The sequence below is a fragment of the Petaurus breviceps genome, unplaced genomic scaffold (assembly GCF_028583685.1).
Source record: "Petaurus breviceps papuanus isolate PSGF00001 unplaced genomic scaffold, PetGlider_PUasm1.0 79, whole genome shotgun sequence".
Lineage (NCBI taxonomy): Eukaryota > Metazoa > Chordata > Mammalia > Diprotodontia > Petauridae > Petaurus > Petaurus breviceps.
Genome location: NW_027186523.1, coordinates 33,168,458 through 33,196,304, shown reverse-complemented (window position 1 = coordinate 33,196,304; position 27,847 = coordinate 33,168,458). Strand labels below are relative to the sequence as shown.

The window sequence follows — 27,847 nt, the reverse complement described above, 5'->3', positions numbered from 1 at the left end:
TTCATAGATAACATAAAAACAAATTTCTGCCTTTTTCAAGTTCTAATTGAAATATCTTCAATTCACATCAAGAATTAAATTCACAAATCAGGTCAACAAATATTTAATAAATGTTTATTGACTGACTGACACACAGTTGGAAAAGGCTTTTCACCAAAAGGCTGATCACAAAGTGATGAAATATTATGGTCATAGCAGCTCATGAAATTCTACCAAGGTGTATAAGGGTTGTGCTCTTGCATCAAAGGAGATAATACCAACACTGACCAAATCACAGATCTTCTGATGTATTGAATTATAGGAATAAAAATAAACACATAAAAGTGCAAGAGGATACTGTGGATGATACAAATAACACAACTTACTTAACAGAGTTTAAAGCAATGAAACTTCATTCTTTTCAAGTTGATCTCTTTTGCAATCAGCCGAGTTGTATGTTTCCTTTTAATCATCTTTCTAGCTGCAGTGTACATTATTTCCCCCCTCACACCCTGAGATCCATCCAAACTGGCCTTCTCTTTATTTCATTACCTTCTTGTGACCTATCGCTACCTTTGCAGCAGTTTTCTACTATGTCAGCAATTCACTGCTGCCTTAGCTCTACTTTCTAGAATGCCTCTCTTCCTTCAAGGCTCAGCTCAAATACCACCTTCCATGTAAGACCTTTCCTCTTCACTTTAACTGCTAGTGTCCTTCCTCCAGGGTTGTGGGAATAAATGTTTACCTGACTGAAAAAAAAAAAGCCTGCTCAGGGGTACTTTTGAGTTTAATTTGCATTACTAAAATTTTCTCATCACTTAAGTCTAAGCAATTAACAAAACACTAAATCAAGCTGTGATTTGGGTCATTTGCTGATTTCTGAGGTGTAAATGTTCACACTGAAAATTTAGCGGTTAGATGGTTGGAGGTGTCTCTAGCACATCCCTGTTTTCCCCTCAAATTACCTTATATTTAACAATTTTATCTTTATATTCTGTGCATGCATATATATATATATAATAGATATATTACATTCTTTGTAGTTGTGTCCTCCATGCCTAGTACATGATAGGTACTTAAATGTTTGTTGGTTGATTGATTGTTGAACCTTTTTCAGTTTGTTTTTCTTTTTTTAATTCATTTTCAGCATCATGGGAAAATGAAGAAAGCTAGTTTTATGAAAAAGCATGAAAAGGTATTTCCGTTTTCATTATTTTCATAAGAAAAATCTTGCTGTGTATATTTCTTCCTAGGAGATGGAGATATCATTAATAGCTAAGATTTATGTGTTTCACTGAAGTGATGGGCCTAGAAAGTTTTCTAAAACCTTATTCTAGTGCCTCCTTTTCGGATGTAAGTGATTGTGAGTTTTTAAAGGCTTTACCAGAAGAGTTCTGATTCTGTCAGGTGCTTCCAAGCTGGAAATACTTTGTTTATGGTCTCATACAGATTGTAAATCTCTCATATCAGGACCATTCTAGTTAAGTACAGGGAGATTCTTCACCAGATAGTTGTCTATGTAAAACGTTTTTTGGCCACAGTAGTTTAAATTGTGGAAGGTTTGAATCTTGTTAGGTGGTAGCCCAAGAGCTTGTACCCTCTTCTCTTCTTGTTCTCCTGGATTGTCCCACAACATCACAGAATGTAAATTACTCTTGTACCTCAAATGGAGGGGTTGGTAGTAAAAAGTGCAACTACTTTCCATTTATAGCACATATAACTGGTGTATCAGGTATCAGGTATAAAGAGAAACAAAAGATATTAATATATTCATTTTAGCATTAAAAGTTTGGCTTTCTACATAAAATCAAATCACGCTTCTTAGTGTACAAAACCTTTTAAATCCAAATTTAAAGGAATAGAAAAATGATAATAATATTCAAGAAATCTAAAAATAAAAATGTGGAATTGAAAAGTATAACTATGACAGAAATTCTTCACAGTATGGTTATTTGTCCTACAGATTTCTCTTTGTTCCCTCAGAATATATAACTGTCAACAAAATGTAAATATTTTGAATGTCTTTTTTGCTAGCTTCAAAGCACCCTAATGCCTCCAGATACAGAGACAAAGTCATTGGCTCTTGAGTTGTGAGTTACAGGTTCATTCCCCCATCTGCAATATCAGCTCATTGTAAGCTTTAAGTCTGATGTACTATCACATTTTGTGGATAACCTGAGCTCAGGAAATTCACAGTCTAATGGGGGAGAAAACATACAAACAACCATGTAGATATATGACATAAATAGAATAAATTAGAGGCAATCAACAGAGAAAAGACACTGGAAGTAAGGGGGATCAAGACAAGCTTCTTGTAGAAGGTGGCATTTTAGCTGGGATTTCAAGGAAACCAAATAAGCCTGGAGGTGGAGATGAGAAAGAACATTCCAGACTGAGGGGAAGGCCAATGACAGTGTCTGTGGGGGGGAAATGGAGGGTCTGGTGGGAGGATCAGTGAGGAGGCCACTATTGCAAGAGAGCAAAATGTATGGGTAGAAAGGGGTGTAACTTACAAGAAGACTGGAAAAGTAAGGAGAGGGTCCAAGTTCCGAAGGACTGAATGCTTAACAGGATTTTCTATTGGATCCTGGAGGTGATAGGGAGCCACGGGTGTTTATTAAGTATGGGAGTGGAGAGTGACATGGTTAGACCTCTGCTTTAGGAACATCATTTTGTCAGCTGAGTGGAGGGTAAACTGGAGAAGGGAGAGACCTATGGCAGGGAAACCAACTAACAGGTTATTGCAATAGGCCAGGCATAGTTATTGAGGGCCCACATCAGGATAGTGGTAGCAAAAAAGGTTAGAAGGGGCCATATTTCAGAGATGTTGCAAAGGTAAAATCAGCAGGCCTTGGCAACAGAGTGGATATGGAGAGTGAGGAGTTAAAGATGACACCCAGATTATATGTGGGAAATTGGGAAGATGGTGATACCTTCAACTGGAATAGGGAAGTTAGGAAGACAGAAGGGTTTTTGGGGAAAAATGATGAGTTTATTTCGGGATTGGTTAAATTTAAGATGTCTGAGAGGCAATTGGAGATAAAAGACAATGTCAGCAGAGAGGTTAAGACTAAGTAAGTATAATTGGGAATCATCAGTATAGAGATGATAATTGAATCTATGGCTGCTAATGAAGGTCATAAGATGAATACTCAAAGCCTTTTCAGGTTACTAGAATCAGAGCTTATATCCTGGTACAGAGCTTTCACAAAAATCAGATTACCTCTATGCCATAATGAAGCCTTTATCAAAAATAACTTTAAAGAACTGGGAAGCTAGGTGGTACAGTAGATAAAGTGCTGGTCCTGAAGTCAGGAAGATTTATCTTCCTGAGTTCAATTGAGGCCTCAGACACTAGTTTTGTGATCCTGGACAAGTTACTTAACCCTGTTTGCCTTACGTTTCCTCATACATAAAATGAACTAGAGAAGGAAATGGCAAACTACTCCAATGTCTTTGCCAAGAAAAGATCATTTAAGTCCAGTTGACTCATTTTTCAAATTGAGGAAGCAGATCTGGAGAAGGGAAATGCCTTTCCCCGTAGTAAGTTTGAGGGAGGATTTAAATACAGGTCCTCCTACTCCAAATCTTTCCACTGTAATGATTTACTCCTGTATATTCTTTCTAAAAATAATAATTTTTATACATTATTTTCTAATTATTGATAAATGTATTGGGTAAAAGCTCATTGAGCACTGATCATAGTGCATTTTAAATTTATCTTTTTCTCAGTGATATATAATGAAATTTGTATGTCATTTTATTTGTAAATAAATAGAGTTTTCTAGGCCTTAGCTCTAGATTTTTACAAATCTGCCATCTCCACTTTTTTTAGACTGACAGCATCTTCTACACAGATCACAAAATATTCATTATAATTTACTTTAGGTGATCCATCCCTAAGCTGTTAACTGATGTCTGAGAATGAAATGATAATCCCTGATGTTTATCATAATTGAATTTTAAAGATAGTGAGGAAAAATAATTTGTTTTCTTGTCAATATACTGGTATTGAAAGAGGGAGTGAAAGGAAATTCAGAAAGTGTTAAATGAAACATTTTTTTTAAAAATCTTGACCATGAAGAGTCTTGCATAGTTTTGATTTATAGTCCTCTGTTATATTTGTTGGAGATTTTAGGTTGGATAGTTTTCAGGGTTTCCCTTCAGGGACTATGTAAAGTGTAAATATATTGCCTTTAGGATTTTGCAGTGCAGTGAATAAGGGTGCTCAGCTCCTAGGAAAAATCTATTTAATTGATCTCTTTCTTACAGACTAGCAATCATCTTCTTGGACCAAAGCCATTTCCTCTGGACAGATTGTTAGCAATATTATACAGTATTGTGGACAGCCGAGTTGCTCCAACTGCAAATATCTTCTCCCAGGTGAGTATAGATTTTATATTATCTTATTTTTCCATCATCTTTTGGGAGCTCCTTGAAGTGTTACACTATATCTGATAAAAGTCACACTTTAAAAAAAGTATGGTGTTAATTAATGTGAAAAAAGAAAACGTTTTGTGTGTGTGTGTTAAAGAAAAATGAACAGCTTCTCAGTAGTTTAAAGTTTTAGGTCTAGATTTTTTGTGGGGGGTGGGGAGGTATTCTAATTTATCCAATCCAGTAATCATTTATTAAGTGCCTACTATATTCCAGGATCTGTGCTAAGTGCTGGAAATACAATTAATTAAAAAAAAAAAAGTTCCTGCCATCAAGGCTAAAGTTGGAGACACACAAAAGGAGGCAGGAAATGTCAGAGGGAGGAAACAGACACCAGAGGGTATCTTAATTTTGTGGAGTTGAATTCAGGCAGGGGAGCACATACATACATAGAGGAGATACAAATTTATGATCATCCTTTATTATAGTTCAAAGAAAATTTTGGGATGTATACATTGGGAGTTTTTTGTTTCGAGAACATAGTACAAATGTTCCTATTTGTCAGAATTTTTGCAGTTAGATATTTCTGTTGTTGAAGAAAATGTGGCTTAGTTTTAATTGATATTATTAGAAAAATAAGATAGCTGTTCTTTCCTATCAGTATCTCAGAGTTAAATAAAGAAGTCAAAATTCAGGAAAAGTTAATGATGTTTAGAGAAAAATTGTGAACATAGATCATCAGGCTAATTGTTAATCTTTAATCCAAATTCGCATTTGTTAAAGGCTTTAGCTTGATTGATTTTCAATTTTTTTTATGTGATGGAACTTTACTCATTTAGAAAATTTAAATAATTAAGATCAGAAATAATAATGCTCATCAGAAATAATACCTGTAATTAAGATCAGAATTTATAAAAATGAAACACAAGAGAAACAACAGATTTGGAGAATAGATCTAGAAGAGAAAATATAAAAATAATCAGACTAACTGAAAGTTATGATCATAAAAAAGAATCTTGATGCAATAACACAAGAAATAATTAAAGAAAATTGTGCTGAAGCATTAGAACAAGAGTAGGAAAGTAGAACTAGAAAAAATTCATCCATCACCACTTAAAAGAGATCCTATGAGGAAAACTCATAGCAATATCATATTCAAATTCCAGAACCCCCTGCTCAAGGATAAAATATTAAAAGCATCGAGATTAAAACAATTTAAATATGATGGTGCCATGATTAGAATTCCTAAGACCTAGCAGCAGAGACATTAAAGGACTGAAGTTCTCAGAACAAAGTATATCTAAGAGCCAAAGAACTGGAGCTTGGGCTGAAAATATTATACCCTGCAAAGTTAAGTATTATCTTGAGTGAAAAAAAAAATGGATGTTTGATAAACTCTCAGACTTTCAAGACTTTGTTAAAAAAAATATCATGAACTTAATAGAAGATATGACATATAAGAACCAAGAGAAATATAAGGCACGTACCAAAGACTGATTATAAGGGATTCATAAGGACAAACTGTTTACTTTTAATATGTAAAATTATGTCTAAGATTCTTATTAATAATTGGGCAACTGATAAGAAAGATTGGGGTAAACCTGAGTATGATGCGAATTTTAAAAGTAAGACCATTTAGGAACAGCTGAAAAGAGTAATTATTTTATACAAATGAGGTGCAAGAGGAAGAATCAATACAGAGGAATTAGATGGAGGAGGAGGATTTATAGTTCTGGTAACTTACTTTCATAGGGAATGGGTTTAAAAGGGAACAATAAGTATGTATTTAGAAAAGTATAAAAGTCTTCTAAATTCAGAAGAAATCAAATGGTAGGGACATAAGGAGGGGGGAGAGGACAAGGGAGGGATATTTAGAGGGAAAAATGAGGGAATAGGTGAAAGGGCTGTATAGAAAGGTGTTTAGATTTATGGGAATGGGAGGATAAAGGAGGGATCCATGGAGAGGGGTAGGCAAGAAATAGGAGGGCAAGGTAGTGGATAGAAGTAAAGTAGAGGAGGCAGGAGGGATATGCACATTCATAAAAACAAAGATCAGGAGTAAAATTTGTTTGGAAAAGTAAATGTTTGTATATGTATGTATGTGTATGTGTGTATCTATAGCTACAGAGAAACATCTAAACTTTATTGTTGCCTTCTGGGGGGTTGTGGCGGGGAGGGGAAAAAAGAACAAAGTAAAAAAGTGCACAGCAGAGAACAAAAGAAAACTTAAAAGGAAGCAAAGAAAAGATAGACAATTCTCCACACATGTATTATTTATCATACAATTTTTTTTGAAATGAAAATTTATTGTTACGTATTTTGAATCCTCTTTTATGTTCTGCTGTGCACATGACATTTTTTTCTTTCTTTGTACTTAAGTTCCAACATTTAAGTTTATGATATATATGTAAGTATAAAAATAATAAAATAAAAAATAGAAATTATAAGATCATAGAACTGGACTTGGAAAACAAAGATCTATAATTCAGAGACCGTCTAGTCCTCATTTTACAGATATTTATGTAGTAATTTTCAAAGGTAAAATTTGAATCCAGGTTCTCTCCAGAGATTTTTTTTTTCCATTGTATAAATCATTGTGTTTAAATTTGACCAATTAGTAAGTTGATAAGCGTTCCTTAAAAACTTACTGTGTGCCAAGCACTAAGGATACAAATACCAGCAAAAACAGCCCCTGTGACCTCAAGGAGCTCCTTCTAGAATGGGGGCGAGAACATACAGACAACTGTGAACAAACCACAGAGGTAATCCTAGAAGGATGGCAGGAGTGTTGAGTTGGGCTGGCCTTCTCGTAGAAGGCAGGATTTTAGCTGAGACTTAAAGGAAGCCAGAAAATAGAGATGAGGGAGAGCATTCTAGGGATGGTGGGCATCTGGTGAAAATGCAGAGCTGGGATAGGGAGTGTCTTGTGTTCAGGAACATCCAGAAGACCAGTGTCACTAGATCATAGAACGCATGCTGGGGAATAAAAGGTAAGAATAATGGTAGGAAGGACTCGGGTTTTGAAGGGCTTTAACGCCAAACTGAGCGTTTCTCATGTGATTCTGGAGGTAATAAGGAGTCATTGGATTTTATTAAATAGAAGGGTAGTTTGTTCAGTCCTGCATGTCAGGAGGATCACTTTGATAGCAGACTGGAAGCTGGACTGCAGTGAGAAAAGACTTGAGGCAGGGAAATTATATTTTCTGTAACTTTACTTGAGGAAAATGAATCTTTGTATTTCCGTAGTACTTATAGAGACTGTTATTCATTGTTTTGCCTAATGGCAATTGGTATTGGGAAGTTAGTCATTATCAAATTTTTTAGCTTATGTCTATTTCAAAAATAATTCACTAGGTGGCAGCAGTTCTATAAAAATAAAGAATATATGTGCTTTAACAAGTGAGGATATGTAAAAAAGTATTTGAAGTGATCTACATTTTAAGGAGGAATGTTAATATTATAGGGTGGTCACTTTTACTGATGGGTTCCCGAAAGATACTTAGCTCTCACTTGCTGAAGGGAAACTTCCAAACAGAAATTTCATTTCATTTATGTTATTGGGATAAGGATTCCACAAATCATAGGTTTTAATTAATAAGCTAGAACTAAAAGATGTATGCAAAAACAGCCTCAGAGATTAAGTTACACAGCTAGTTAAGTATTGGAAATCAGAACTCAAAATTAAATGTCCCTATGCAGAAACTCTTTCTGGTACGTACATATTGTCTCTCACATTCTGTTATGTGACAAAGTAAATTTATTATATTTACATGTACCTTAAGGCCTTTCTTTCACAGGCTTACAATAAGGGTAAAATTAGATGACAATATGTGAGGTTTTCTGCTTTTGAAACCATTTCATGAATTATCCACACTATCCAAACATGCATACATACAGGTATATATGGCTATAATTGCACACAAGGGGTGAAGATAATTTTTAATGTTCATTGTTTTATAAAAATTTTATATAATAATTTTTAAAACTATGTTCAATATTGGAAGTTATTGTAGGTTTTGGGTTTCTCTTTATCAGAATTGACTCTCCTAGGCCAGTATTAACAAAGCAAATCTGTGCTTCCAGAACCTACAACTGATAACATCATGATGGATTTGGATTCAGGCAACCTGGATTTGAATCCTAGCTCTGCCAATTACTACCTGTCTGTGTGACCTTTAGCAAGGAAGTCACCCAGGTAATAGGCTTCAGTTTATTATCATCTTTAAAAAGAGGGAATTGGACTCAGGGCTTCTTAAATTTTTTCCACTTGAAGCACCTTCAGTGCTTCTTAAATGTGGGTCACAACCCACAGTTTAAGAAGTACTGTACTAGATGGCCACAGATCTTCTCTCTAGCTTAAAATATGGGTGCTCTGGTATATGGGAGGTAAAATATATGGTTTCTGCCCTCAGGGAACTACTTAGGGGAGAAAAAATACTAAGAAAAAAAAGCTATAAATAAATATCAATTTCAGAGAAAAGAGTTCCAGATTGGAACAAGAAGAGTCAACCTTGAGGTGGATGGGCTAAAGGGTAGTGAATTATAGCAAGGGAGGCATTTGGGGATGTTGTAGAACTGAGCAAAGGAAGGGAAAAAGTCAGGAAAGTAATAGGTATGTGTTGGGAGACATTATGAGGAGGTCAGTTTATTTGGAATAGAGAGTTTATGAGGGTTAAAGATAGGGAGGATAGTTAGTGACCAACTTGAAAAAGTCCTTGAATGCTAAACTAAGAGATTTGAAATTTTTCCTATAAACAGTACAGGAAATACTTTTGTTTTGTTTGTGAAGGACTATTTTATTAAGAGTTCTTAGAAGTAAAATATAGCAGTAGTTCTGAAGTATTCGCTTCTCATAGCATTTGTCTCTAGCCTTATGGAATGGGATTATTGTAGTCAGATTTGAACTCTGCAAATGTTCTTAAAGATCTTTTAGTAAGTCAAATAATGTAGCAAATCAGTTATATTTTAAAATTGAAGGTTTTTTTCCCAATTTAGTTTTCTAGGAAATAGTTTCAATAGTTGCCGATATTGTTAGCTTGAAAGTCTAAAAAAGTACACACAAATGAATTTTTGAAGGTATATATGAAGTTTAAAAGTATTTGGAATCATATTTTCATAAGTACTTCCTGATGACATTTACCACTACTCGCTAGATCTAGCATTCATGAAATAAATCCACACATTGTTGTTTTTCCCAAACTAACAGGATCAATAGGACATTTGGATAAATAAGCAAATATTTATTCTGCCAAGACAAAAAGAGGGAGCCCTAGTCGCTTCCCTAAGCATTGGTCTAAGACCCTGGGACATTTTGTTTTCAGTCAGTTAGTAAATAAGCATTTGTTAAGTGCTACTTTTTGCCGCAGGTACTGTGGCCAGATATTGGTGGCGTCTGGGCCATATCTGTCTGAGGTACCACTATTCTTCTATTCTCTCAGGGTTGGAGCCATGGTATTTTCCTGTCTCTCTCTCTCGTTCTTCATTTAAATCCAGTTCACAAGCGAGTCCTCACCCTCCTGATGTCAGTGGTCCTCTTGGAGAAAGGAGGAATTGAACAACAGCATTAACAATATCCCTTTCTTCATATGTCCGTTAGGTGCCAGATCTGGCCATTTCTGCCTCCACAGCATTTTCACGTCAGACCTTTCCACTCACACAAACACCACCTTAGGTAGGACTCAGCACCCCTTTGCTACGCTGTTAAAGTAGCCTCTTCATTGGTTTTCCTGTCTCAGCTCTTTCCCCACTCTAGCCCATGCTTTATTTGGCTACCAAAGCACAGATCTAACCATGTTATTCCCCTATTCAGGAAACTCCAGGGCTGACCTCTTGCCTCTAGAATAAAATATGAATTTGTCTATTTGACTCTTAAAATCTTTCACATTCAGACCCCATTCAGTCTGTCAAGACAGATATTACTCCCCTTCCCATACTCCCTGATCCTGCCAAACTAGATCTCAGCTGGAATTCCATCTTCGCTATTTTTGCCTTTGCTGGTTGTACCTCATGCCTGGAATTCCCTCCTCACTTCTCCTTGTAGAATCCCTCACTTCAGAGCTCAAATATCAACCTTCAACCGAAGCCCTTCCTCCCGACTGCTGATATTAGCCTTTGCTTCCTAGCTGCCTGTATTTGTTCTCTATTATGTTTGTATTTAGTCTGTGTCTCCCTGGTAGATGTGACCTTCTTGAAGAGTAGGGATTGTGTGGTTCTTTGTATTTCTTTATTGGTGCATCACATGTAGCAGGTGCTTGATGAGGCTTATTGATTCATGAGTGCTGGTAGTAGTCCTCATCCCTGATGCGCTTGCTAGGCCTTGTGCTCCTCGTAGTCATAGTTGGACAAGGCCGCCTGGGAGCTATCGGCATGCGCCTGTCTGGGTTCCAATATGAAAGGAGACCATTAAGGAAAAAGTAGAAAACTAGACAAATCAGAAATTCTGAAACAAATGAAGAAATCATTTGAGAATGCTTTAAAGGTTGTCTTAGCTTAGACTTAAATTGTGTGGCTTAATTAGCAGTGTAAGTATACTTTGTGTACACTTCCTAATCCCTTGAATACTCAATTGGGATGGAGAATACACCTGTGATTTTACATTGAGATATTTCTCTATTTTCCTGAACTCAACCTCCCATTATAGGTCAGAACGTTTTTTGAAACCTGTTATCTTAAGGAGTTGCCTCAAGCCCTGTAAGATTAAGTAGTTTTCTCAGGATTGTATATCAGATATGTATCAGTGGCATGACTTGAACCCAGATAGTCCCGTTTCCTAGGCCAGCTCATTATCCATTACCCATGGCTGCCTTTCTTTGAAAAGAATACTAAAGGGGCGGCTAGATGGCGCAGTGAGTAAAGCGCTGGCCCTGGAGTCAGGAGGACCCGAGTTCAGTTCTGGCCTCAGACACTTAGCACCCACACAAAAAAAACTAGCCATGTAACCTTGGGCAAGTTACTTAACCCCAATTGCCCTCCAAAAGGCAAAAAGAAAAAAAAAAAGAATACATTTAAAAATAATAATTTAACTGTATGTACACTAGATGGCAGCATTACCACAGTAAATGTTGAAAACATTACTCATGTTCTTAGTTATTAATCCTTGTTCATTCAACCTATTGTGTTTAGAAAAATACCATATTTGGTTTAGAAAATATGGTTTGTCTGAGGAAAGAACATTGACATTGATATAGGTGACCTTTCATTATATTCATTTCTTATGCAAAAAAATTTTATGCACAAAACAAAAACTGGAGACTGTCTTTTCAATGATGTTGAATGTATTCTCTACCTTAAAGTAAATTATACACTTTTTTTAGGCTTACAACAGCAATACTTTGTGTTTTTCCAACTGACTTATGGATGTAAAAGAAATCAGTTTGCCTTGAGAAAAAAGTGAAGAATAGTAAAAAAATTAAATTTTATTTGGCTTTAAATCTACCTTTTAATGATGTGTTTAATATATAACATATTAAGCCTTTATCTCTTCTTAGGGATTACTTTACATTCTTCATCCTGAATTTTTTTTTTCAGCTTTCAGTATCCCCTTTAATTTCTTTGCCTTCTATCACTTAAATTTAATATTTCATTTTTTCCCCACTTAACATTCTTTTTTTCAGATGTTGAATTCCAAATTCTTTCCCTCTCTTCCTTCTTCCCCTCCCCACTCATTGAATAAAAGGCAAGCAATTTGACATATGCCCTGAATTTTTTAGTTTCTGTATGAAATTTACACCGAATTTTCTTTTTAAGAGTTTCTTCAGCAAGTAATGAGAAGAAATTTTAATTTTTTTGTTAATTTTTGCATTTATTAAACCTCTTAATAGTTTAGAAAACATTTGTACCTTTGAGCTACAATTAAAGGATTCACCTCATGATCAACAGTTAACACTGCTCACTTTTTAAAAATTTAAGTAAAAATGAATATATATCTCCACATTGTTTTCCCTAATAGTTAACAAAGCTTTAATTATTGCAATTGTTGTTTTTCTTCTTTTCCTTTTCTTCTCCATCTACAAACTATAAACTGCATAAATTAAATATCTCCTGAGTGCCATTTACTATATTACTTTATAATATTTTTGTTTGTATTTTTACTGGCTCCATTCTAGTTATGTGATTTTTTTTCTTTTAACGGAATTAGTACCAGTTGGATTTTTTCAGAGTAGTATTGTAGTAAATCACTATATTTTGCATTTGAATGTAATGTCTACAAGGATCTTGGCAGTTCTTTTATGATTCTAAAAGTTCTTGTAAATTTACTTAAAATTTCTGTTTCTTCTCCAACTGTAAACTGTTTATAATTAAAAGATGGTTATTACTGAAAGAGAAAAGTCAATTTATGTTTTAGGACTAACAGGTATTATTCTGACTTAATGTTTTTGTGGGGGAAAACAACTTAGAGTTTAATTTTTTAATTATGATAAGTCAAGCTTCTGAAGAAAATTATGAGAAGCAATTTGGGGAAATGATGTTATTTCTGGAGGAGACATATTATACTTGAAAAATTTAAAGTATATATAAACGTATGTTATATGCAAAATACATTTAGATATACAGTAAATGTTGGATAAGCTTTCCTGATCCTTTTGGTGTTATTTGATAGGTAGCATATTGAATAATTAACACTTTAAGAAGAAATGTTGGTTATATTTCTTTCATTTACTAATGTATTAATATCATGCCTCTGTAGTATGGTAAGTAGTATTATGGAAAGCATAATAGTGACTTAAATACAATGAGCATAGTCCTTTTTAATTAGTTAATTTTGAGCCATCAGTGTTTTTGTGCAGTGCTTTTTACAATCATGTAAAATACATGATTTTATAAATCAGTACTCCAGATTTACTTGATCTGTAGTATTTTTTTTCCCCTTGTGGAAAATGTTAAATGTTTTGCAATGATAGTTTATCATGTATTTAGGTAAACAAAAATACATTATTTTATTAATGCTTTTCTGTACCTAATTTGATTAATATATACCTAAATTAATATTTTGAATATATCTCCATTAGGTAGGTATTAGTTTAAATCCCAAATTTAAACTTTTGTTTCAGTCCATTTGAATTGCTTTCATGAATAATCAATACTTCTTTTTCCACCAATGCAATATTATTTTATTTAACCTTGTGAAGCATTCTTAACAAATCAGAGGTAGAGATTTATGACACTGAAACCTTAGAAAACTCAATTGTGGCCTAAATACCACAGAATTTATTAAATACCACAGAATATCAAAGTAAAATAATCACTTTCTTTTCATTTTTTCTTTTTGACATTTAGAAAATAAACATTTGTAGTCTGGTTTATAATGAAATTAGGAACATATAACAATATATTAGGGTTCAGTTATAGTTCTTTGAATTCATATACCATAATTGTTCAGCCATTCCCCAACTAATGGGCACCTAGTTTGTTTCTTTTTTTTTTTGTGGATATAAATAGTGCTGCTGGAATTCTTTCTTTTGGGTTTTTTTTTTATATAGGCTTTTTTTCCTCCCTTTTATTTTTTGGAAATTAGCCATTGGATGTAAAAGAGTATGCACATTTTCCTTATTTAATATGTAATTAATATATTGTATTGGTTTATAAAAAGGTTATACAAATTCACAATTGTAACTGTAGTGAAACAGTTACCTATTTTATCATAATGATGTGAGCACTGGATTTTATTGTTTTATATCATCTTTAACAGTTTGATGGCTGTTAGGTGGAGTCTTAGGGGTTTTTTTGCATTTGCTTGGTCATTAAAAATTTTGAGAATTTCAAAAATGTGATTCTTGTTCATGCTTATATTTTCTATTGAGACCTGCCTTTCTGTATCCTTTCACCACTTATGTCTTGCAGCCTAGTTCTTTTACACAATTGTAGCCATATGATACACGTTTTGGATGTCAATTTTTTTTATAGTTATTTTCTGCAAAATATATATTTTCCCAGTTTTTGTAAGTAATGTTATGTATTTTTCTGTGTAAGGGCTTTAGAGAGTGACTAATCTTGTGAAAATGAAACTAGATAGGTACCACCAGAATTGATGGAGTTTTTTTTCCTAGTTGGATTCCCTTCAGTTATCCAGTTAAAAAACCACTTGGAGCTCTCTATTCTATGCAGTACTTGTCCATTTCTCCCTATAAGTTTACTATACAGTATCCACCCAATTTTCTGGGGACTTTCCTTGATTTCTTTTGATAAGGTGAGAATAATAGAGGAACACACAATCTCTGCTTGTTATCCCTTGTTTTCACCACATGATGAGCCCATCTTTTCAATTATGTATTTCATTGATGACATCCTTTATTCTAATTCTCCAGAGTAGCTCCTTGTAGCTCCTTGTTTGTAATGTGTTTTAGCCTTGTCACATATAGCACATCCCTTTCCAATGTCCTATGAGATCCTTATTTTTAATTCTTTTAAGACTGTGGTAATCTAGAACTTATAGCCCTATAAAATACTGAAGAGTTTTGGTTTATTTCCCAAAGTCCAACTCATTTTCCTCCTCCTGTTAAGCACTAGATTCAGATTAATGTCTATTTGAAACATATGAGTGTGTGTGTGTGTGTGCAAACTGATGGACAAGGTCTTTATGATGTCCATTTATTTGTACGTCTCAATCTAGACAAAGGTATTCTTCATCCTCTTGGGTTTCCCTGTGTGAATAGTCAGGCCATGTTTTGTTTTTTTTTTGAATGGTTATTTGTTTTATCTAGGAGATTCTTTTTTGTTCTGATGTGACCAGATTAATGTTATCTGTAAATTGGACCATCTGGAGGATGTTACCATCTATAGAAAACACCTCTTCGCCATATCTCTTCCATGACAATGAGTAGACACCTTTGCTGAGAACACATATTGGTTTAATTCTTCATCTGCTGATAATAATCTGAGGACCAGAAAACAAGGTGACTTTTGTATACACATGCACATATGTACTATGTTTGTGTGTGTATGTGTGTATGTACAGAAATGAAATCTTGACATAATGTGTATTGTACACAGATGCATACATGTATAAATACGTTCATACAAATTATGTAAGATTGTGTATACGTTCCTATGATTTCAGTGTATTCCTATTGTAGGATATTCCTATGTAGGAAATCCTTCCATTTATATAGATCTGTTTATATATTCCATATGTGCCACATGTATATGTACTCTGTGTGTGTGTGTAATTGCACATAATTTTGATGTCTTCATGGATGATTTTGTTGAAAGAGATGTGTTAGGGCAGTATTTTGCTGTCTCTGATTATATGCATTTTTATATTTAAAAAATAAGCAGCATAGCATCTTGTATTTTCTACATCTTTCAGGCAGTTATATGAACATAAAGGTATGGTAAACTTTAGAATATAATTTGTAGAATCTGGCTTTTTACTTATATTATGCCCTAGATAGGAAATTATTATGAGTATGATCTATATACCCTTATAAATTCAATTTTTTGGTGAATCTGTAGAGTTTGATCACAGTGTGGCAAGGTGATTTAATCTGACATTTCTCTGAAATTGCCCTGTGAATTCTACTGGTTTGTCATTTGTCTCTTGTTCTTATTTGACCTGAGAAATTTTCTTGAGGTATTTCTAGAAAAATAATGGTTATTTTCTTTATTCAAGTTTTTGGGTAATCTAGAAATTCTTGGATCACTCCAACCTTGGTTTTCTAATTCCATTTTTTTAATGTATGTAGCCTTTTTACTTTTTTTCCATTGAGTTGTCTTTTTCTTTTGTTTTGCTGCATGTTCTGCCATTTCAGATTTGGCTTCCAGCAAATATTACTTCTTTTTGATTTTCTTTCTTCATTCAGATTTTCTAGTCTGGCTCTACATTGTTGATTATCTCTAACAGTTTGTCCTTTTCTCTTTTGAATGATGATCAGCCTTTCATTCCAGATATTTGATCTTTCTTCATGAAAACCAGGTCTCTCATTTTAATTTTCATTATATAATTTCATGTGTCTTGTGTTAGATTCCACTTTGATTCTTGCTCTCTTGTTGAAGTTAATTTATTGCTTTTTTCCTTCTGGTGACTTCTTCCTGACCTTTTGTAGGGTGGATAAAGTGCTGGGCTTGTAGTCAAGAAGAATTGAGTTCACATCCAGCTTCAGACACTTTTTAGATGTGTGTCCCTGAACAAGTCACTTAACCTCAGATTACTTCAGTTTTCTCATTTGTAATATGGGGGTAATAATAGTAACTTCGCAGGGTTGTTATGATGATCAAAGAATATAATAATTGTAAAGTAGTTAGCATATATGTTGTATGACACATAGTTTTAGCTATGATTATGATTTTACTTCCCTGCTTGCTCATTTCCTTGTTTATTTCTTTTTATTAACTGAGAGGCTCTTTTTAGGTTGTATTGAGACCTTTTGATTTTAGTGCCATAATCATTTCCTGATATACCCTGCCTCATTAAACCCTTCCTTGGAAGGAAGAAAAACAGCTAAGCAAATGAGATCAACAGAGAAAACTAACTGACTAACTATATACATATATTTATGTGTGTGTGTGTGTATAGTTCTTAGCAATATATATAACATGGTATGTTATGCTCATGTAAACTGATTTGTATCTAAAGGTTACATTAAAATATTTATTGAATTCCAAAACAATCCCATAATATTTAATGTCATTTTGAAATGGTGTGGTTTTCATTGCTCTCTTTTTCTGTGGTTCCTCAGACTTCTGTTAGGACTCAGGATCAAAATATATTTACATAATACATACACAGTATTACTGTCTCTCCAAAATATCTAACCAAAAATGACTATTAAATATATAAATCTCAGAAGGCTATGCTACTTTCCAGTCATTTTACCATTTTTCTCCTTTGCCATAATTGAAATTATTAGGGGGTCCCATTTTAAAAACATAAAAGGAATTTTATTTGTTACCTTCTTCATTGATCAGTAGTTGTAGCGCCAGTGCAATATTTACAGCACCTACAATCACTATAAATATGGTGACTATAAGTGTTGCATAACGTTCAATTGCAAAATATATCAAACTCTCCATGTAGAGGATAGAACTGAAACATTTATTTAGACACCAGAAAACTGAATCCCAAAACCAGTAAGGCAATTCCATCATAGTACCAAAGATATTCAGAAGCCATAATAATGTTGAGAGCCACAGTATCCTTCAGCCTTCCCACAGACCAATGCAAGATCAATATTTACTCGCAAACTTCTCTATCTCCTTGATGATCGTCCTCTCTCCCCCGCCGTATTGCTAGCTCTGACCAGTTTCCTGTGGGCTCTGCTTCCCTTCAGCAACCTCCTCCCACCACAGGCTCCATGTAACTACATTCAGCCTATTAGGGGGCAGAGTTTACTTTCTTTCTTTTTTTTTTTTAAAGCAATCGAGTTAAGTAACTTGCTCAAGGTTACATGGCCCGTTATTTTGTGTGGGTGCCAAGTATCTGACGCCGGAACCGATCCTGGGTCTCCCGACTCTGGAGCCAGCACTCTTACTGCGCCACCTGGCAGCCCCCAGAGTTTACTCTCAAAGCAGGGGAGGTCTTCAACCTCCCCACTAGGTCTATTAAGGGGCAGGGAAGATCTTCAAATTCCCATTCTCATTAAACAGAATGAGTGCTACTTGATAGAGACACCCATACTGTCTTCAGTAGGTAAAAAGCATCACCAAAGCAATACTCTTGTCTCCAATAGTGCAGTAAATTAAATTCCCAGATCTAAGTACAGCTGGTTTTGCCATAGATTACTGTGCTACCACTAAAACACTCTTACAATCCTATCCTAGGTAAATGCCTTTTTCTAGGATTTTTTAAGATCATTTTAAAATGTTTCATGAAAAAGAGTACAAAGGATTGACCTGCCTCCCTACACGGTAGCACTACTGTAAGGAATACTTGGAATGCTGATGTCAACTATTTTGAAGAATCATTTAGCATCACTATTTATTTATATCCCATTAACTAGAAAAGAGGTTTTGTGTTTTGTTTTGTTTTAAAAATATTTGTTATCATTTTTATAGTCTTTTCTGAATTTGATGTTAACATCCTTCAGGTGTAGCAGCTTTCTCTTTGTGATTATGATAGTGCATCAAGGCTTTTTCCAGAATTGTTTTTTGCTTGAGTCTAGAAAATGGACCCATAACTCAAAGGTGACATGTAAGATAATGCCTTAAGGTTGAAAAAAAAAAGTTACATAAATTATGCTTTCAGCTTCACTATAACAATACTATGTCAGTAACTTCTTTCCCTTAGGCAGTATTTTATAGTTGCCACTCTCAAAGCCAAGGATTGTTTCTAATAAATATACCAAATATATTGTTCACCTGTATAAATATACATTCATAACTTTATGGGAAATGTTTTAATGCTAGTAAATCTTATTTTGCTTGGCATATTTTGTCTTGAAAGTGTAAGAAAAAGTTTAAAAATAAGAAGTTTAGTAGTACTAAAATGGTGATGGATTCTGCAGTTGTTTAAATGCAGAAATGTAATGTAAGCCATTACTGTAAATATAACCTTAAACATTGAACTGTTTTTAAATGACTAAATAATATATACTGGAAAATCAGTAACTAAAGTAAAGGTGTGGCTAAAAAAATCTGTATTATTGCCATAGATAAGATTTAGAAGCCTTAAGAATGAAAGAAAATACAGGATACATTTTATTTTAGAAAGATAACTTTCCCAGATTTTAAAAATGTTTTGACTACATAAATGGATTTGGTTATCTAGAAATTTTCAGATAGCTTATTTATAGTACTTTATATCCCAACAGTGCTAGATGCCTTTAATATCTCTTTGAGAAACAATAGGACTTGAAATTATAATGAATGTAACGTTGAAATTTAATAGGGAAACTATAAAAAAATGCAAAAAGAAGTTCAGAAGGGAATATAAACAGAGCACTTTTGTCTTTACCATTTTAAATTTGCTATGCTAAAAAAGTTAAAATAAAAGCTTCTAGTTTAATATACAATTCCTTTTTTGTTCTGTATACTAAAATGCTAATGCTTGGTGACTAAATTCACAATAAAAATAAAGTTTTAATTAAAAATTTTAAGAATAAATATCTACAACTGGGTTCAAAATAATTCACTGAACTAGTATAGAATGGGGATATATGACTAAAATTATAACTTTTTTTAACATGCTTTGGGGTTTCAAAGGTGAAGTGAAGGTAATATATCAGTGAAGTAAGTAATATAAATATTTTCTCTATATTTTACATTTACATTTGCATCTGAGGAAACAGACTCAGCACTTAAGGGACCCACTCATGATCATGTGGCACATAAATATCAGTATCAGGATTCAGATAAAGAGCTCTCGACTCCAAGTCTGTCAGTTACACTTTATTACATTGTACTGACAAACTTCCTTTTAGTGAAAGTGTACAAACTAAATATGGGTCAGTAGTGTTACGAAGTATGCAAAAAAGCTTTAATGCAGTTCTGTGGAGAGAGGAGGAGGAGCAAGTAGGACTAATCCAAATTTATGATTTCATTAGTTTAGGGGACCCATACTACAACTAAATAGTCTTAATGCATTGTTGTAGGACCATGTCTTGTGCATGGTCACACATCTTGTATGTGTGAGGCGCAGAATTTGAATCTAGGGCTTTAAGGCCAGCCTTCTGTCTGCTGTTAAACTTTCCCTATTACAGTATTAGATTTCATCAATAGAAGTACAGTGTTCAGAACAAAAAAGATTCTGTGAGATTTGGTCAAGTATTTCATGTGATTAGATCTTAAGTCCTGTGTTTGGTTGCCCACATTGTAGCAGACCTCCTTGACAAGACACAGTACATCAAGAAGAAGACAACAAGGGTGGGACAAGAACTTGAATGTCATGTGGGAGTTTAGCTGGAAGAATTGAAGATTGGGAGAAGGGGGACATGTCTATGGTCTTTTAGTATTTGAAGTCTTGTCATATGAAAAAATAATGAGATTTATTCTGATTGTCCCCAAAATGAAGAATTGGCAGGGTGGGGGAATTACAAAGTGGCAAATATTGACTCAAAAGAAGGAAAAAATTTCTTACAGAAGAGCAATATCCAAAAGTGGAATGTGCTATAGCATAGAACTTCTTAAATGGTGGGGGGCAGGGGGGGTGTCATGACCCCATTTGGGGTCTAGAAAAATTTGGCAACAGTAATAGGTTTGTACATCAAAAATTAAAAATCAAACTTGTAATGAATCTAAGGTGCTTCTGACAGTGCTTGTCCGAGTTGCATTGTGCAACTTTGCTGTAGCCATGGTTCTAAAGACAGAGTATGCACACTTTGTACTGCACTTGCCTTTGGGCACGCAATGCCAACAGATGCTGCTGAAACTTGGAAAGGGGTCAAAATTCAAAGGAGTCTGAAGTGGAAGAAGTTTAAGAAGCTCTTCATAGTGTAAGGTAGTGGAAGTTCCACTTCACTATATATGTTCCTAGTGAAGGCTCAATGACTGACTATTTCTCAAGGATTCCGTAGCAGGATGGACCAGATAGGACTTCCAAATGCCCCCTTTCAGTGCCAGGATTCTGTGAATTTCAGGAGATTGCATGATTTGGATGTTTGTAGATAATGGCTTTGACTTGAGAAGTCAGTGGTTGTGCACAAAATACTTAGCTCCTGCCCAAGTTCCTAATTTCAGGCAGTTAATTTTAACAAACAGTTAATGAACTGATAAGTGGAATTTTGAGCACTAGAAATTACTTGAGTTCTTCAGTGTCTAACTTAGGAGTTTGTCTTTTTCTTCTCTTTTGCCTTTCTTCTATTCCTAACCCTTTTCTCCATCTCTTCCATAAGGCTAACTTATGATCAGTTCTCTATCAGGAAGAAAGTAACTTATTTATTAATTCTGCTGGATTTAGTGAAATATTTTTAACATATTTTAAATATCTTTTCAATGTTATTCAGATCTTGTGACTAAGATAATATTAGCTTATAGTTATATAGCACTTAAAAATGTGTATATATGGGTAGTTGTTTAGAAAGCATCTAAAGGTTTACAAAGTGCTTTCTTCACATCATTCCTATGACATAGGGTTAAACATTATTAATCCCTTTTTACAGATGAGGAAAATCTGACTTAAAAAAAAAGTTAAATGATAGACCAAAATCTCAGAGCTAGTAAGTAGAGGAACTTCCATGTGAATCTAAATCTTCTGATTCCAAATCTATTCTTTGTTTTGACAAAAATCAAGACATATTTTGGTACAGAGGGAAATTTACTATTGAGAAGATATGCTGGTCAGCTTCATGGAACTAAAAGAAACTTCACAGAAGAATTAGATGGGTCAGTAACACTTAAAGCACTATATGATATATTTATGGTTTAAAACACTTAAAATATTGTTTGATACACTTATGGTCTTTACTGGTCCGATTGTACTTTTTAACATCATACAAAGGAAAATATGTAATTTAAAGAGACACCCAGGGTAGGTAAGGACAGCAAGAGAAGAATACAGCCAAAGTGGTCCTTAAATATCTTTGAGTCATAATAGGAGGAGAGAGAGCATCAAATAATGATCTTGTAGGGAGTGAGAGAAAAATAAATACTTGTTAATTAATAAAGAAAATTTTAATGCCTTATAACTTTTAGCAATATTAACTATCATATTACATCAAATAATAAGATCATTTAAAATCTGATGAACATTTCAAGTATCCTACTTAGTGCCACAGCAACCCTTCTTGCTTCACAGTGGTCAGCTACAGTCCCTAACACCCCAGCAACCATTTTGAAGGAACCTGTGGTTAGCATTGATCTTGTCACAACTTATTCCTGTGTGGGAGTCTTACCACATGGGAAAGTGGAGATCATTGCTAAGACCAAAAAAATAGGAACACCTGAAGCTAGGTCATCTTTATCAGCATAGAACATTTAATTGATGATGCTGCAAAAAAAAAAAAAATCAAGTTGCAGTGAATCCCATCAATCCAGTCTTTGATACCAAATGTCTAATTGGTTGCAGATTTGATGATGAACTTGTACTATCAGACATGAAGCATTGGCTTTTCATGACGGTGAATGGCACAGGCAGGTATAAGGTCCAAGTGGAATACAAAGGGAAGACCAAAAGTTTCTCTCCAGAATATCTTCTGTGACTTGACCAAGGTGAAAGAAATTACCAAAGCTTACCTTGGGAAGACCATCACAAATGCTGTCATCAAAGTACCAGTCTCCTTCAGCAGTTCCCGGTGTCAGACCTCCAATGATGCTGAAACCATCACCAGTCTCAGTGTGCTCCAAATCCTCGATGGGCCAACTGCTGCTGCTGTTCCTTATGGCTAGGACAAAAAAGTTTATACCAAGAGAAATGTGTTGATCTTTGACTTTGGAGGTGGTACTTTCATTGTCTCTATTTTTACCATTAAAGATGGTATCTTTGAAGTCAAGCCTACAGGTGGGGACCTTACTTAATTGGAGAGGACTTTGATAACCACATGGTCAATTAAATTTCATTGCAAAAGTACAAGAAGGACACCAGTGAGAGCAAGAGGGCTGTCCACTATCTGTGTACCGCTTGTGAAGTGCAAAGTATACCCTTTCTTCCAGTACCAAGGCCAACTTGAGATTGGTTACCTCTATGAAGGTATTGACTTCTATAACTCTTTCACCTGGGCCCATTTTGGAGCTGAATGCTGACCTTTTCCATGGCACACTGGACCTTGTGGAAAAGGCCCTAAGCTAGCTAAATCACAGATTCATGACATCATGTTGGAGGACAGTTCCAGTTGGATCCCCTAAATCCAGAAGGATGCAGAACTGCAGAAATTCTTCAGTGACAAAAAGCTCAACAAGAATATCAGTTTTGATGAGGCTATTGCCTATGGTGCAGTGGTCCAGGCTGCCATCTTGTCTGGAGATAAATCTGAGACTGTGCAGGACTTGCTGCTGTTGGACATAACTCTTCTTTTCCTTTGGAATCAAGCTGCTGGTAGAGTAAAGACAGTTCTGATCAAACGTAATATCACCATCCCCACCAAGCAGATGCAGGCCGTTACTACCTTCTCAAACAACCATCCAGGTTTGTCTATTCAGTTTATGAAAGTGAAAGCAATGACAAAAGGTAACAACCTGCTTAGCAGTTGAATTCACAGGACGTGAGAGCATGTTCCAGGAGGCTGAGAAATACAAGTTTGAAGATGAGAAGCAGATAGACAGTGTCCTCCAAGAGAACTCTCTTGAATTTTATACTTTCAACATGAAGGCTACCATAGAAGATGAAAAACTGAATTTCCCATCGGCAGAATTGGTGATAAATAAAAACACAAGATCCTTGACAGATGTAGTGAAATTATCAATTGCTTGGATAAAAACCCAGACTGCTGACAAGGAAGAATTTGAGAATCAGCAGAAAGAATTTGAGAAGGTTTGCAAACTCATCATTACTAAGCTGTGCCAGAGTGCAGGGGGCATTACAGAAGGCATGCCTGGTGGATTCCCAGGGGGTGGAATAGCCCCATCTGGAGGTGCTTTTTCTGATTCCACCAGTGAAGGTGTCAACTAAACACATCAGAAGAAAGAATATTCCCCACAGTTTTCCAAAACTTGAAGGACTCAAATTTGTAGCCAAGGCAATAGCAGTTTAAAAGTAACGTTTTAAGCTATAGTGTAAATGTAGTCATTCTTAATACTTGAATATTTCTAGAGAATCCTGGAAAAGGCTACTTTCGTCTTCAACTTTCTGATCATTTTTAATCCAGGTGGAAAATGCCTGGATTCTCATCTTTTCCTCCAGAACCCTAAGCCAACCCTCACCCTAGGGTCACTCCACATACTAATGCATGTTTGTATGCAGCAAAGAAAGAACTAATAGATGGGGAAAACTGAGTATCAGAGACCATGGAGGGCATGGAACCAAAGATAGAGGCAAAGAAGTTAGCATTGACAAATAAGAGAGACCACCTTTTCTTCCAAAGCTATAAGAAAAGAGGAGGAGATAGATGAAAAGATTGAGAGGGTTCAAGGCATAGAATAGGGATGAAGAGAAATCCCAGGGAAGACAGAATATCCAAAGATACAGAGGCAGAGGGTACATTAGGGGCTGGAGGAGAGAGGTTTGGAACCACCACTATAGAGGGCATAATTGAGGGTTAGGAAGAGTAAAAGTCTTATCCTGTAGCAGTGAAGGGCAAGGTGCCTTTAAATAACATGAATTTGTAGTGCACTCCATTGGTACAGTTGTATTGAATTTCTCAATAGCTTGTGAGTAGAAGCAGAAAATATGTGTGGATAGAAGTAAGCCAGGTTGAGGATTTATACTACATGAATAACAAAGGACAAGCAGTCAAGGGAACTAAGAATGGAGGACAATTCAGCAGCACAGCCAAACTAGTTAACAGTAAAGTCGAGGCAGAAGGAAGGGGTGTAAAGTCAGAGCAGAGCGAACTCCAAGAAAAAAAAAAACCTTGAGTATTTATAGTCTGGAAATAAAAGAGAAGGACAAAAAGTATACCAACTCCTGCTGGCCATGTATGTGTGGAGAGGAGGCAAGCAATGGTCATCACTGAAGGGGAGTATAAGGAAGAAAGGAGAAATGATCTTCCAGAGAAAGTTAGTTTCCCTAAGTACAAGAGATTGATATGAGAACAAAACCAGTTGATGGTAATGCTTGTGGGCAAGGTCATGTGATGGAAGCCACTAATCTGAGCAAGAAGTGACTTAGGAGCCACTTTACTCTTCTGTCCTTTTTCATCATTTGCTACAGATTAGTTTAAGAGGCTAGGAGAATCATATTGTTAAAGAAACCTCCCATCCTGGGCAGCACATGACCTGTTCACCATTCCTCTCTGACACAGTGCCAGCGAGAAGCCACAGTTTTGGTAGAAGCCTGGGCTGCATTGAATGTGTTCGCAGTAGCTCCTCCCTTTTCTGTGTGTAGGGCCTCCACATACTTGGACCTCTTTGGTAATGAAGGACTGAAAGGAGCATGATTGTTGTGAATGCAAATAGCGTTTGTTAATGAAAGATGTAACTTCCATTTCCTCAGTAGCTCACCAGTATTAGCCACCTCCTGAGAGTGACTGAAGCTGTAGCAAACCCCCTCTATCCCTCCCTGCTCCCACCGGCCCTGATTCTGCTATGCCAGTGGGTTAAGTAAGTACTCCCTGAGGTCTCCATGTCAGTGACCCATATGTACATATCTTCCTCCTCACCTCTCTTCACCCTCAGTTGTGATAAGCATCTATGGATAAATATAATACTGTCAGATGCTGAAAGTAGATCAGTTATAGTTCTCTTTGGGTTATGTGGATTTATATAAAATGTTATATTTTATTTAAATCATTTAACATTATTGGAATTTTATACGTGTTTGAAACCTTAGTATATAATAAGTGTACAAGTTTATGATAAAAAAAAAACTTGACTTAATATACTAACATGAAAATACAAAAATTAGTGTGTAAAAAATTAATTACAGTTGAAAATTGATTTGCTTCTGATAACAGAAGGAACATCATTTATTAGTCCAGGAGCAGGTTCACACTGTGTTTACAACAAGCATTTCCAGCTGAAGCTTGTTAGTGATTGCCTCTCAGATTAAGGGGGAAAAATCCTCACTGTGGTACATGAACTCCTATTGTTTAGAGATAACTAATCAGCTCATTCCCTACTTAGATGAGAACAAAGAACATAATAGTACATCTGGTATATCTGTTAATAGAGCAAAGATTAATTAAACAAATATTGCATAGCCCCATTTAAACACTGAATATCTAAAAATATTCTGCATACAAGAAGAGTTTTGATTTATTTATAAATGCTTGAATAATCACTTAAGGGTCAGTTTTCACAGAAAAATGTACTGTTTGTAATAAATAGTTTGAATTAAATTATTTTAAATAAAGCGCATTTGATTAATGTTATATTAATCACTATATCCAGGAGGAGAATGGATCAAAATTGTTTTTCAAGTATTTTTGCCATGTAAAAACACAGAGTTTCTTTTCTGAGAATTACATAGAAATATGACTGGAAAAAAATGGAATGAAAGAGAATGAAATTCAGGATATAAGTATTTTTTTTTCTACTTCTAGTTTATAAGCCTGCTTCTAGATTCCTACTTTGAACAAGATAATCCACCCCCCTGTGTGGCTTTTCATTTATTTGAATTGGAAGCAGCAGAGCCTGGCATAGATTAATAGGCAAGTAAGGCAGCTGTGGAAAGTAGTGTTCACTCCCTCAAAATTTGAAAATTATTGACAAAAGAATAAATTTTCGTAGCATAAAAATACTAAAGAAAGAATATCATAATGGATATCCAGCAAAATTAGAAAATTTGCATTTCTCTCTGGTGGTCCTGGTTCTTCAGTAAATTTGTACAAAACATTTTTGGTACTTATACTTTTTCTTTGTTAGTATTTCATCCTTTAATAGTTCAATTGGAGGTTTTTTTTAGTATTTGTGCTAAAGAATTTTCAGAAAATTCTCTTTTACCTCATATTTTATGAATAAAAAACATTATTTGTGTTAAAGTATGACTTTAAATTCTTTTTTTTATTTTTCAAATGCTTTATTAACTTCTGATTTGCATCATTAATTTCTGTCAGATTTTGAGTTACAAATTTTCTCCCCGTTTTTCCCCTACCCACCACCCCAAAATAGCAGTCCCACAGGATATCCCCTCCTCCAATCTGCTCTTTCCCATATCCCCTTTGACTTTTCCAGTAGGGCATGGTGGATCTCTATGCACCAGTGCCTGTATATCTTATTTCCCAATTACATGTAAAATAGTATTAATAATAGTACATGTATATATACACATATATATGTATATATGTATAGATGTATATAATTTTAAACATTTGATTTTAAAACTTTAAATTCCAGATTCATTCCCTTCCTCCCTTGTCACCCACCCTTATGGGAAGATAAGCAGTTCAGTATAGGTTGTACATGTGTAGCTAATGCAAAACATTAACATAGTAGATATATTGTAAAAGACTGACTATATTTCCCTCCCTCCTATCCCACTTGTTCTATTCCCTACTTTGATCCCATCCCTTTTCAAAAGTGAGTGCTTCCAACTGCCCTCCCCCCCAGCCTGCCCTCCCTTCCATCATCCCCCCTCTCATCCCCTTCCCCCCTATTCTCCCAGAGGGTGAGAAACCCTATTTAGTGTGTATGTCATTCCCTCCCCAAGCCAAATTCAATGAGAATAAGGTTGACCCTTTCCCTTTTACCTTCCTGTTCTTCCCTTCCATTGTAACAGTTTTCCTTTGCCTCTTCCATATGAGATAGTTTACCCTATTCTGTCTCTCTCCATCTCCTCTCATTATATTCCTCTCTCACTTCTTAATTTCACCTTTTAAGTGTCATCCCTTCCTATTAACTTGGTCCTATGCCCTCTCTCTGTACCTGTAAACATATATACACAAATTCACATATGTATTCATACACCCATATACCCTCCAATATAGACATATATATATATATGTATGTATATATTTCTGTTCCCTTCAGCTATTTTTATACTGAGAAAAGTTTCATCAGTTACAATTATCGTTTTTCCATGTAGGAATAT

At 35.0% G+C, this 27,847-nt stretch overlaps 1 protein-coding gene across 4 annotated transcripts in view; it reads left to right on the top strand.

Moving 5' to 3' along the window:
- LOC138175903 (origin recognition complex subunit 5-like) overlaps positions 1–27,847 on the top strand; it is a 100,546-nt gene that overhangs the window by 43,182 nt on the left and 29,517 nt on the right. For 2 of the 4 annotated variants that reach the window (XM_069106559.1, XM_069106560.1), the window contains 2 exons: positions 1,127–1,174; positions 4,252–4,362. In XM_069106559.1, the coding sequence (XP_068962660.1) occupies positions 1,127–1,174; positions 4,252–4,362 (159 nt within the window). Of the gene's footprint in view, positions 1–1,126; positions 1,175–4,251; positions 4,363–15,056; positions 16,898–22,291; positions 22,313–27,847 lie in introns of those variants that run through there. The other 2 variants (XM_069106562.1, XM_069106561.1) reach the window with 2 other exon arrangements.